Here is a 13,509-nt window from a genome sequence, read left to right on the forward strand (position 1 = left end):
AGACTAGTCAGGATCGAGGGAAAGATGTACGGAGCAAAGTACAGAGAGATCTTTGATGAAAACCTGCTCCAGAGTGCTCAGGACCTCAGACTAGGGCGAAGGTTCACCTTCTAACAGGACAAACGACCCGAAGCACCAAATAAAGACATCGCAGGAGTGGCTTCGGGACAAGTCTCCGAATGTCCTTGAGTAGCCCAGCCAGAGTCCGCACTTGAACACGATTCAACATCCTGAAAATAGCTGTGAGCAACGCTCCCCATCCAACCTGAAAGCGCTTGAGAGGATCTGCAGAGAAGAATGGGATAAACGCCGAAATACAGGTGTGCCAACCTTGTAGCGGCATGCCCAAGAAAACTGAAGGCTATAATCGCTGCCAAAGGTGCTTCAACAAAGTACTGAGTAAAGGGTCTGGATACTTAGGTAAATGTGATTTTTCAGTTTTTTTGCAAACATTTCTCATCCTGTTTTTGCTTCGTCAATATGGGGTATTGTGTGTAGATTCATGAGGAAAAAAATAAAATAATTTAATCAATTTTAGAGTAAGGTTGTAACGTAACAAAATGTGGAAAAAGTCAAGGGGTCTTACCACCTCCCGAATGCACTGTATGTGTGCTTACGGAAGTGGTTTGTGACACATTTCCTTCTTCCCTTCACCACCATTCTCCGGCCGGCCGCTCATCTCCCTGGCATGCCAGCCTCACTTCCTCTGACAGACCGTTGCTCACGGTGAAGTGGCCAACCCTGTCACCTACTGGCTCTTTGGGAATCACTTTCCCCACATGCTCAGTCCTCTTTTTCACTCGCTTACTTTACACCACAACTGTTTAATGGGCGTGCTTCCTGTTTGGGCTCTGAGACATGAACAGACCTTATTGATTTGCATGCGTCAAACATACGACCTGCAACTGTCATTCAATGGTGCTGACACACAAACCCTCAACCCTTTTTACCCTATTCATCCATTATGCTTGCCATTTTACCTATGTGAGTGATGTGTCTGCACGTTTGTCATGTCTGTAATTCTTTCAAAATCCTGTGTATTTCCAGAAGCAGGCCGTCTGTCCTTGTTGTGTCTGCTACTAGAGTCTAAAATGAATACCAACCCTGTGGTCTCGAGTTTTATTGAGCTCCGTCTATCCTTGTTGTGCCTGCTACTAGAGTCTAAAATGAATACTAACCCTGTGGTCTCGAGTTTTATTGAGCTCCGCCTATCGGTCTGAATCTACAAATTCACATCTTTGTAGGTTTCACCACCTTCATTTTCATTATTTCTTATTTTATACATTTTTACCAAAGTGAAGCCGCTCCAAAAACACAAACCAATTCCAACCATGAAACTGCCAATGGGGCAGTGGGGAATCCCAACGTCATCCACCATCATTCAGACAGTTTGTGGACATGATCTAACTCTGCATGATGTCAGGCCCTGTAGCCAGACTATGCCACGTAGAGAAACCAGAACAAAGCATATGGAGGAAACCAGACCAAAAACAGAACAAAGCATTTCTCAGTCAAATGCTCATGAAAGAATGCTGTTCATCGACTACAGCTCGGCATTTAACACCATAGTGCCCTCCAAGCTCGTCATCAAGCTCGAGACCCTGGGTCTCGACCCCGCCCTGTGCAACTGGGTACTGGACTTCCTGACGGGCCGCCCCCAGGTGGTGAGGGTAGGCAACAACATTTCCACCCCGCTGATCCTCAACACTGGGGCCCCACAAGGGTGCGTTCTGAGCCCTCTCCTGTACTCCCTGTTCACCCACGACTGCGTGGCCACGCACGCCTCCAACTCAATCAGTTTGCGGACGACACAACAGTGGTAGGCTTGATTACCAACAACGACGAGACGGCCTACAGGGAGGAGGTTGAGGGCCCTCGGTGTGTGGTGTCAGGAAAATAACCTCACACTCAACGTCAACAAAACTAAGGAGATGATTGTGGACTTCAGGAAACAGCAGAGGGAACACCCCCCTATCCACATCGATGGAACAGTAGTGGAGAGGGTAGTAAGTTTTAAGTTCCTCGGCGTACACATCACAGACAAACTGAATTGGTCCACCCACACAGACAGCATCGTGAAGAAGGCGCAGCAGCGCCTCTTCAACCTCAGGAGGCTGAAGAAATTCGGCTTGTCACCAAAAGCACTCACAAACTTCTACAGATGCACAATCGAGAGCATCCTGTCGGGCTGTATCACCGCCTGGTACGGCAACTGCTCCGCCCACAACCGTAAGGCTCTCCAGAGGGTAGTGAGGTCTGCACAACACATCACCGGGGGCAAACTACCTGCCCTCCAGGACACCTACACCACCCGATGTCACAGGAAGGCCATAAAGATCATCAAGGACAACAACCACCCGAGCCACTGCCTGTTCACCCCGCTATCATCCAGAAGGCGAGGTCAGTACAGGTGCATCAAAGCTGGGACCGAGAGACTGAAAAACAGCTTCTATCTCAAGGCCATCAGACTGTTAAACAGCCACCACTAACATTGAGTGGCTGCTGCCAACACACTGACACTGACACTGACTCAACTCCAGACACTTTAATAATGGGAATTGATGGGAAATTATGTAAAATATATCACTAGCCACTTTAAACAATGCTACCTAATATAATGTTTACATGCCCTACATTATTCATCTCATATGTATATGTATATACTGTACTCTATATCATCTACTGCATCTTTATGTAATACATGTATCACTAGCCACTTTAACTATGCCACTTTGTTTACATACTCATCTCATATGTATATACTGCACTCAATACCATCTACTGTATCTTGTCTATTCCGCTCTGTACCATCACTCATTCATATACCTTTATGTACATATTCTTTATCCCCTTACACTTGTGTCTATAAGGTAGTAGTTTTGGAATTTTTAGCTAGCATTTCTTGTTGGTTATTACTGCATTGTCGGAACTAGAAGCACAAGCATTTCGCTACATTCGCATTAACATCTGCTAGCCATGTGTATGTGACAAATACAATTTGATTTGATTTTGATTTGATTTGAAAGGGAAGCCACATTAAATTGTGCAAGTCTTGCTGTTATCATTGTGTTTTTCCAGAGAAAACAGTGCTACTTTAACAATAGTGCTCAATGCTCTTGACCAGTTGGGATAGTAAACGGCATGTCCTCTCTCTCCTATGTGAACTTGCAAATATTGATAGAGTTTATATATAGGCCGTCTTTCATCAGCCCTACTCCATATATTTCCGAAAGACGGCCTATATATAAACTCTATCAATATTTGCAAGTTCATTATAGGAAAGAGAGAGGACATGGCGTTTACTATCCCAACTGGTCAAGAGCATTGAGCACCATTGTTAAAGTAGCACTGTGTACCAGTACTCATATGCTTTGTGAGAATGTCACTAATAAGTTATTACTTCTATTGCATATGGCTACACTACTGTTCAGATGGCTATGCTACTGTAATTATGGCTATGCTACTGTTCATATGGCTACGCTACTGTTCAGATGGCTATGCTACTGTAATTATGGCTATGCTACTGTTCATATGGCTACGCTACTGTTCAGATGGCTATGCTACTGTAATTATGGCTATGCTACTGTTCATATGGCTACGCTACTCTTCATGCCAAATGCTAAATATTTGTAATATTTTTGACTTATTTTCTCACAGTTTGAGAAATGTGTTGATTTCAGTGTTATCAGTCAATGTGTTAATTAGCTATTTGGTTAACCCCTTTCTCTCCCTCTCTCCTCCACAGCATGTTTTTGGGGGTGAAAACGATGTCGCACGGGACAACCATGTCACGTTGCAACAATAGCAATGTCACCCGGCCCTCTCTGCAGTGACCCTGCACAGCAAAGGATGCTGGGAAATAACAAACACTATTATCCCGGGGAGGACGACAAGGATGGGGAGGATGAGGAAGAGGAAGAGGAGCAGGGACAAGATAACAACAAGGGGGATGGTAGAGAGAAGGAGAATGGAGGGATGGAAGGGCTCGAGGAGATTGAGATGAAGGGAGGCAGACAATCACGCGAAGGGAAAGGGGATGGAGGTAAACCCTCAGCCATTGTGGTTGGAAGGCAGAGAGGGGACCGGACACTGAGGCCAGACAATCCAGGAAATAGAGGCATCCCTTATACGTCCAATCAGGCCCCTCATAAGCAGCAGCACCAGCAGCAGTATCACCCGGCCCCATCCACTCAGACCCAGAAAAGACGTGCTCACATGGAGCGCAGTATGACCACAGTGGCACCCATAGAGGACACTCGACTGACCATGATGGTGTTCCGCATTGGAATCCCTGACATCAAACAGACAGTAGGTGCATGTTTCACGGTACTGCTAAGTACAAGTATGTCAAGCTGCTATTATATACTTCTTATGTTACTATCATAACATACATTCAGTGTAACAGCCGAGCCCAGGCCAGAGATAAACCCTGAGGGGAACCATACTCAATTCAGAACAACCATCTCTGTCACATACAGTGCCTTCAGAAGGTATTCATACCTCTTGACTTCCACATTCCCCATTTTGTTGTGTTACAACCTGAATTACAAAATGGACTAAATAGTTTTTTTTTCTCATCCATCTACACAAAAAAATGCATAATGTCAAAGTGAAAAATGTATTGATAATGAAATACAAAGTGTCTAATTTGAGTTAATACTTTGTAGAAGCACCTTTGCTTCTACAAATAACAGCTGTGCACACCTGGATTGTACAATATTTGCTCAATATTCTTTAAAACGTTCTTCAAGCTCTGTCAAGTTGACTGTTGATCATTGCTAGACAGATATTTTCAAGTCTTGCCATAGATTTTCAAGCCGATTTAAGTCAAAACTGCAACCAGGCCACTCAGGAACATTCAATGTCCTCTTGGTAAGCAACTCTTGGTAAGCAACTCTTGGTAAGCAACACCAGTGTAGATTTGGCCTTGTGATTTAGGTTATTGTCTTACTGAAAGGTAAATTCATCTCCCAAGCTGTGTTCAAATGCTCATACTAACCAAACTACATGTACTGTTGTGATTTAAATTGAGTATGTATTGAGTATATGTATTGGTCATAGTATGGATATAGTCAGTATGCCAAAAGTTACTGGATGTCATACAACATTTTCCAAAATACGAAGTATACAAGCAGTGAACACTATTTCCGGGCTTTTAGGGCCCATAATGCAATTATTCAGAAAATGGGCATGGCTTCACAACATTATCAAATTTGAATAAAATGGTGGAAAATATGCAGCTGAAGTCTGACGAGAGTGGATACAAATTCATTGCTTTAACAAATTATGACAAATGTTAAAATGTTGAGCAATGTAATAAAGTAATGACTTTCAAATAAGTTTCATTACATGTTATGTTTGCTGACAATTTGTTAGCTATGCCGTCCTTACGAACCACATAGCATATTATTACAGCAGTATGTACCAATATGTTAGCTATGCCGTCCTTACGAACCGCATAGCACATTATTACAGCAGTATGTACCAATATGTTAGCTATGCTGTCCTTACGAACCGCATAGCACATTATTACAGCAGTATGTACCAATATGTTAGCTATGCCGTCCTTACGAACCACATAGCATATTATTACAGCAGTATGTACCAATATGTTAGCTATGCTGTCCTTACGAACCGCATAGCACATTATTACAGCAGTATGTACCAATATGTTAGCTATGCTGTCCTTACGAACCGCATAGCACATTATTACAGCAGAATGTACCAATATGTTAGCTATGCTGTCCTTACGAACCGCATAGCACATTATTACAGCAGTATGTACCAATATGTTAGCTATGCTGTCCTTACGAACCGCATAGCACATTATTACAGCAGTATGTACCAATATGTTAGCTATGCTGTCCTTACAAACCGCATAGCACATTATTACAGCAGTATGTACCAATATGCTAGCTATGCTGTCCTTACAAACCGCATAGCACATTATTACAGAAGTATGTACCAATACGTTAGCTATGCTGTCCTTACGAACCGCATAGCACATTATTACAGCAGTATGTACCAATATGTTAGCTATGCTGTCCTTACGAACTGCATAGCATATTATTACAGCAGTATGTACCAATTTGTTAGCTATGCTGTCCTTACGAACCGCATAGCATATTATTACAGCAGTATGTACCAATATGTTAGCTATGCTGTCCTTACGAACCGCATAGCACATTATTACAGCAGAATGTACCAATATGTTAGCTATGCTGTCCTTACGAACCGCATAGCACATTATTACAGCAGAATGTACCAATATGTTAGCTATGCTGTCCTTACGAACCGCATAGCACATTATTACAGCAGTATGTACCAATATGTTAGCTATGCTGTCCTTACGAACCGCATAGCATATTATTACAGCAGTATGTACCAATATGTTAGCTATGCTGTCCTTACGAACCGCATAGCATATTATTACAGCAGTATGTACCAATATGTTAGCTATGCTGTCCTTACGAACCGCATAGCACATTATTACAGCAGTATGTACCAATATGCTAGCTATGCTGTCCTTACGAACCACATAGCATATTATTACAGCAGTATGTACCAATATGTTAGCTATGCTGTCCTTACGAACCGCATAGCATATTATTACAGCAGTATGTACCAATATGTTAGCTATGCTGTCCTTACGAACCACATAGCATATTATTACAGCAGTATGTACCAATATGTTAGCTATGCTGTCCTTACGAACCGCATAGCACATTATTACAGCAGTATGTACCAATATGTTAGCTATGCTGTCCTTACGAACCGCATAGCATATTATTACAGCAGTATGTACCAATATGTTAGCTATGCTGTCCTTACAAACCGCATAGCACATTATTACAGCAGTATGTACCAATATGTTAGCTATGCTGTCCTTACGAACCGCATAGCATATTATTACAGCAGTATGTACCAATATGTTAGCTAGCTACCTAACATTACTTGGCTACTGATACTTGCCAGTCAAACATGCCAGTATATTAACTATTGTCTATATAACTAACTACACAACGTTTATTGACTTATTAGTGATTATTTGTGTGTTCTCAATGGACATGGTTAATTCTGTCTAACTACTCTGATTTCAGAGCACTCTGGTCTGAGTGTCAGAGCTCATAATAACTGATGCATTTACTCAACACCCGTTGAATATGGTCTGAGTCAGTAAACGTCAGCAAAAAAGCGTTATTAAGTTGTTGCCAGCGGCACAGTTACAGTCACCAAAGTTCTGGATAACATGAAAACAGACTAACCAGCTCTGCTAGGGCGAATAAAAAATACGGACATTGCAATTTATTGCCCTGGCCACATCTGCAGTCCTCATGCCTCCTTGCAGAATGCTTAAGGCACGTTCACGCAGATGAGCAGGGACACTGGGCATCTTTCTTTTGGTGTTTTTCAGAGTCAGTTGAAAGGCCTCTTAGTGTCCTAAGTTTTCATAACTGTGACCTTAATTGCCTACCGTCTGTAAGTTGTTAGTTTCTTAATGACCGTTCCACAGGTGCATGTTTATTAATTGTTTATGGTTCATTGAACAAGCACGGGAAACAGTGTTTAAACACGTTACAGTGAAGATCTGTGAAGTTATTTGGATTTTTAGGAATTATCTTTGAAAGACAGGGTCCTGAAAAACAGGGTCCTGTTTCTTTTTTTGCTGAGTTTAGCATATACTCATTAAGTATGTAATATACAGTATGTTAGTATGCTGAGTTTAGCATGTACTCATTAAGTATGTAATATACAGTATGTTAGTATGCTGAGTTTAGCATGTACTCATTAAGTATGTAATATACAGTATGTTAGTATGCTGAGTTTAGCATGTACTCATTAAGTATGTAATATACAGTATGTTAGTATGCTGAGTTTAGCATGTACTCATTAAGTATGTAATATACTGTATGTTAGTATGCTGAGTTTAGCATGTACTCATTAAGTATGTAATATACAGTATGTTAGTATGCTGAGTTTAGCATGTACTCATTAAGTATGTAATATACAGTATGTTAGTATGCTGAGTTTAGCATGTACTCATTAAGTATGTAATATACAGTATGTTAGTATGCTGAGTTTAGCATGTACTCATTAAGTATGTAATATACAGTATGTTAGTATGCTGAGTTTAGCATGTACTCATTAAGTATGTAATATACAGTATGTTGGTATGCTGAGTTTAGCATGTACTCATTAAGTATGTAATATACAGTATGTTAGTATGCTGAGTTTAGCATGTACTCATTAAGTATGTAATATACAGTATGTTAGTATGCTGAGTTTAGCATGTACTCATTAAGTATGTAATATACAGTATGTTAGTATGGGTACTCATTAAGTATGTAATATACAGTATGTTAGTATGCTGAGTTTAGCATGTACTCATTAAGTATGTAATATACAGTATGTTAGTATGGGTATTTGAACACAGCTCTAGTGTCTGTTGGGAACAAACTGAGCCAAGTTTTCCGCTAGGATTTGCCTGTGCTTATAGCTGTATTCTGTTTATTTTTATCCTAAACAAAAACTCCCTAGTCCTTGCCAATGACAAGCATACCCATAACATGATGCAACCACTGTAATGCTTGAAAACATGAAAAGTGCTACTCACTGATGTGTCGTGTTGGATTTGCCCCAAACATGATGCTTTGTATTCTGGACAAAAATTGAATTTCTTTTCCAACATTTTTTCAGCGTTACATAAGTGTCTTGTTGCAAACAGGCTTCCTTCCGTCTTTTCACTCTGTCATTTAGGTTAGTATTGTGGAATAACTACAATGTTATTGATCCATCCTCAGTTTTCTCATATCACCACCATTGAACTCTGTAACTGTTTAAAAATCCCCATTGGCATCATGGTGAAAACCCTGAGCAGTTTCCTTCTCCTCCGGCAACTGAGTTAGGAAAGACGCCTGTTTCTTTGTAGTGACTGGATGCATTGATACACCATCCAAAGTGTGATTATTAACTTCACCATGCTCAAAATAATATTCTATGTCTGCTTTTAAAATGTTTACCCATCTACCAATAGTTGCCCTTCTTTGCGAGGCATTTGAATACCTCCCTGGTCTTTGTGGTTTAATCTGTGTTTGAAAATTCACTGCTCAACTGAGGGACCTTACAAATAATGTGGGGTACAGAGATGAGGTAGTCATTCAAAAATAATGTTAAACACTATTATTGAACAGAGTGAGTCCATGCAACTTATTATGTGACTTGTTAGGCACATTTTTACTCCTGAACTTATTTAGGCTTGCCATAAAAAAGGGTTTGAATACTTAATGAATCAAAACATTTCAGCTTTTAATTGTTTATTCATTTCTAAATGCTTCCGTGTAGATCAGTGACATAAAATCTCAATTGAATCAATCTTAAATTCAAGCTGTAACAATAAAACGTGGAAAAAGTAAACGGGTGTGAATACTTTCTGAAGGCACTGTAAGTTATCTATACATGAAGAACAAAAATCTATGGAGACTTGACTCACTTAATAATCCAATGTAATTGACAGCCTAAAGACATTCATTATCATCCAAATTAGTGTTCTCTCTTCTCACTAAAGTTAGCAATGACTTGCCCTTTCAGATGCTTTCTTGTTATTGCATAGGTAGGTGAGATTGTGGGTGAGAATTGGCTAACCAATCAGTCTGTATAGTGGCATTTCAGGTGAAAATGGGTGCCCTATGCTAACCCTTCGCCTGTTATGAATCTTCTCTGTACTCCAATTCCCAGAACATTCCCAACTGTTCTACATGTCAGCTAATCTGCCCTCAATATAACAGTAATAGTTAATTATCTAATAGGGTTTTAATGAGTTTGGAGAGGACTGGGAAGTGAGCAGCATTGTGAAAGGCGTAAACACCAAGAGGGCATTTGGTGTCTTGGTCTTAGAGCACTTTCACCAACGGGTACCTAGACCGCCCACTACCCACTCCAACAAACACTTACAGTACCTCGCACAGGAAATATAATTGTTTGAAATGAAAGGAGGATGGAGAGAATGAGGGAGTGTAGTGCATACTGTAGGCTAAAAGCGCGAGAGAGAGAAGGAGAGAGGGAGAGAGAGAAGGAGAGAGGGAGAGAGAGAAGGAGAGAGGGAGAGAGAAGGAGAGAGGGAGAGAGAGAGGGAGAGAGAGAGAGGAGAGAGGGAGAGAGAGAAGGAGAGAGGGAGAGAGAGAAGGAGAGAGGGAGCGAGAGAAGGAGAGAGGGAGAGAGAGAAGGAGAGAGGGAGCGAGAGAAGTACAGGACATTAGAAAGGGAGAGGCAATTACAGGGGGATCGAGATCAGGTCACACACAAAATACATCTGTCCATTGATCAGTAATTTATGTCTGAACAATACGAACCACATAGCATATTATTACAGCAGAATGTACCAATATGTTAGCTATGCTGTCCTTACGAACCACATAGCATATTATTACAGCAGTATGTACCAATATGTTAGCTATGCTGTCCTTACGAACCGCATAGCACATTATTACAGCAGTATGTACCAATATGTTAGCTATGCTGTCCTTACGAACCGCATAGCATATTATTACAGCAGTATGTACCAATATGTTAGCTAGCTACCTAACATTACTTGGCTACTGATACTTGCCAGTCAAACATGCCAGTATATTAACTATTGTCTATATAACTAACTACACAACGTTTATTGACTTATTAGTGATTATTTGTGTGTTCTCAATGGACATGGTTAATTCTGTCTAACTACTCTGATTTCAGAGCACTCTGGTCTGAGTGTCAGAGCTCATAATAACTGATGCATTTACTCAACACCCGTTGAATATGGTCTGAGTCAGTAAACGTCAGCAAAAAAGCGTTATTAAGTTGTTGCCAGCGGCACAGTTACAGTCACCAAAGTTCTGGATAACATGAAAACAGACTAACCAGCTCTGCTAGGGCGAATAAAAAATACGGACATTGCAATTTATTGCCCTGGCCACATCTGCAGTCCTCATGCCTCCTTGCAGAATGCTTAAGGCACGTTCACGCAGATGAGCAGGGACACTGGGCATCTTTCTTTTGGTGTTTTTCAGAGTCAGTTGAAAGGCCTCTTAGTGTCCTAAGTTTTCATAACTGTGACCTTAATTGCCTACCGTCTGTAAGTTGTTAGTTTCTTAATGACCGTTCCACAGGTGCATGTTTATTAATTGTTTATGGTTCATTGAACAAGCACGGGAAACAGTGTTTAAACACGTTACAGTGAAGATCTGTGAAGTTATTTGGATTTTTAGGAATTATCTTTGAAAGACAGGGTCCTGAAAAACAGGGTCCTGTTTCTTTTTTTGCTGAGTTTAGCATATACTCATTAAGTATGTAATATACAGTATGTTAGTATGCTGAGTTTAGCATGTACTCATTAAGTATGTAATATACAGTATGTTAGTATGCTGAGTTTAGCATGTACTCATTAAGTATGTAATATACAGTATGTTAGTATGCTGAGTTTAGCATGTACTCATTAAGTATGTAATATACAGTATGTTAGTATGCTGAGTTTAGCATGTACTCATTAAGTATGTAATATACTGTATGTTAGTATGCTGAGTTTAGCATGTACTCATTAAGTATGTAATATACAGTATGTTAGTATGCTGAGTTTAGCATGTACTCATTAAGTATGTAATATACAGTATGTTAGTATGCTGAGTTTAGCATGTACTCATTAAGTATGTAATATACAGTATGTTAGTATGCTGAGTTTAGCATGTACTCATTAAGTATGTAATATACAGTATGTTAGTATGCTGAGTTTAGCATGTACTCATTAAGTATGTAATATACAGTATGTTGGTATGCTGAGTTTAGCATGTACTCATTAAGTATGTAATATACAGTATGTTAGTATGCTGAGTTTAGCATGTACTCATTAAGTATGTAATATACAGTATGTTAGTATGCTGAGTTTAGCATGTACTCATTAAGTATGTAATATACAGTATGTTAGTATGGGTACTCATTAAGTATGTAATATACAGTATGTTAGTATGCTGAGTTTAGCATGTACTCATTAAGTATGTAATATACAGTATGTTAGTATGGGTATTTGAACACAGCTCTAGTGTCTGTTGGGAACAAACTGAGCCAAGTTTTCCGCTAGGATTTGCCTGTGCTTATAGCTGTATTCTGTTTATTTTTATCCTAAACAAAAACTCCCTAGTCCTTGCCAATGACAAGCATACCCATAACATGATGCAACCACTGTAATGCTTGAAAACATGAAAAGTGCTACTCACTGATGTGTCGTGTTGGATTTGCCCCAAACATGATGCTTTGTATTCTGGACAAAAATTGAATTTCTTTTCCAACATTTTTTCAGCGTTACATAAGTGTCTTGTTGCAAACAGGCTTCCTTCCGTCTTTTCACTCTGTCATTTAGGTTAGTATTGTGGAATAACTACAATGTTATTGATCCATCCTCAGTTTTCTCATATCACCACCATTGAACTCTGTAACTGTTTAAAAATCCCCATTGGCATCATGGTGAAAACCCTGAGCAGTTTCCTTCTCCTCCGGCAACTGAGTTAGGAAAGACGCCTGTTTCTTTGTAGTGACTGGATGCATTGATACACCATCCAAAGTGTGATTATTAACTTCACCATGCTCAAAATAATATTCTATGTCTGCTTTTAAAATGTTTACCCATCTACCAATAGTTGCCCTTCTTTGCGAGGCATTTGAATACCTCCCTGGTCTTTGTGGTTTAATCTGTGTTTGAAAATTCACTGCTCAACTGAGGGACCTTACAAATAATGTGGGGTACAGAGATGAGGTAGTCATTCAAAAATAATGTTAAACACTATTATTGAACAGAGTGAGTCCATGCAACTTATTATGTGACTTGTTAGGCACATTTTTACTCCTGAACTTATTTAGGCTTGCCATAAAAAAGGGTTTGAATACTTAATGAATCAAAACATTTCAGCTTTTAATTGTTTATTCATTTCTAAATGCTTCCGTGTAGATCAGTGACATAAAATCTCAATTGAATCAATCTTAAATTCAAGCTGTAACAATAAAACGTGGAAAAAGTAAACGGGTGTGAATACTTTCTGAAGGCACTGTAAGTTATCTATACATGAAGAACAAAAATCTATGGAGACTTGACTCACTTAATAATCCAATGTAATTGACAGCCTAAAGACATTCATTATCATCCAAATTAGTGTTCTCTCTTCTCACTAAAGTTAGCAATGACTTGCCCTTTCAGATGCTTTCTTGTTATTGCATAGGTAGGTGAGATTGTGGGTGAGAATTGGCTAACCAATCAGTCTGTATAGTGGCATTTCAGGTGAAAATGGGTGCCCTATGCTAACCCTTCGCCTGTTATGAATCTTCTCTGTACTCCAATTCCCAGAACATTCCCAACTGTTCTACATGTCAGCTAATCTGCCCTCAATATAACAGTAATAGTTAATTATCTAATAGGGTTTTAATGAGTTTGGAGAGGACTGGGAAGTGAGCAGCATTGTGAAAGGCGTAAACACCAAGAGGGCA

At 39.8% G+C, this 13,509-nt stretch overlaps 1 protein-coding gene across 1 annotated transcript in view; it reads left to right on the forward strand.

Annotated features, from left to right (window-relative positions):
* Positions 1-13,509, forward strand: part of LOC110498728 (SH3 and multiple ankyrin repeat domains protein 1) — a 71,262-nt gene that overhangs the window by 21,957 nt on the left and 35,796 nt on the right. Inside the window, exon 2 of the mRNA XM_036955649.1 lies at positions 3,746-4,308. Within this exon, the coding sequence (XP_036811544.1) occupies positions 3,808-4,308 (501 nt within the window). The 5' untranslated portion in view covers positions 3,746-3,807. The remainder of the gene's footprint in view (positions 1-3,745; positions 4,309-13,509) is intronic.

Source organism: Oncorhynchus mykiss, chromosome 20, assembly GCF_013265735.2.
Source record: "Oncorhynchus mykiss isolate Arlee chromosome 20, USDA_OmykA_1.1, whole genome shotgun sequence".
Lineage (NCBI taxonomy): Eukaryota > Metazoa > Chordata > Actinopteri > Salmoniformes > Salmonidae > Oncorhynchus > Oncorhynchus mykiss.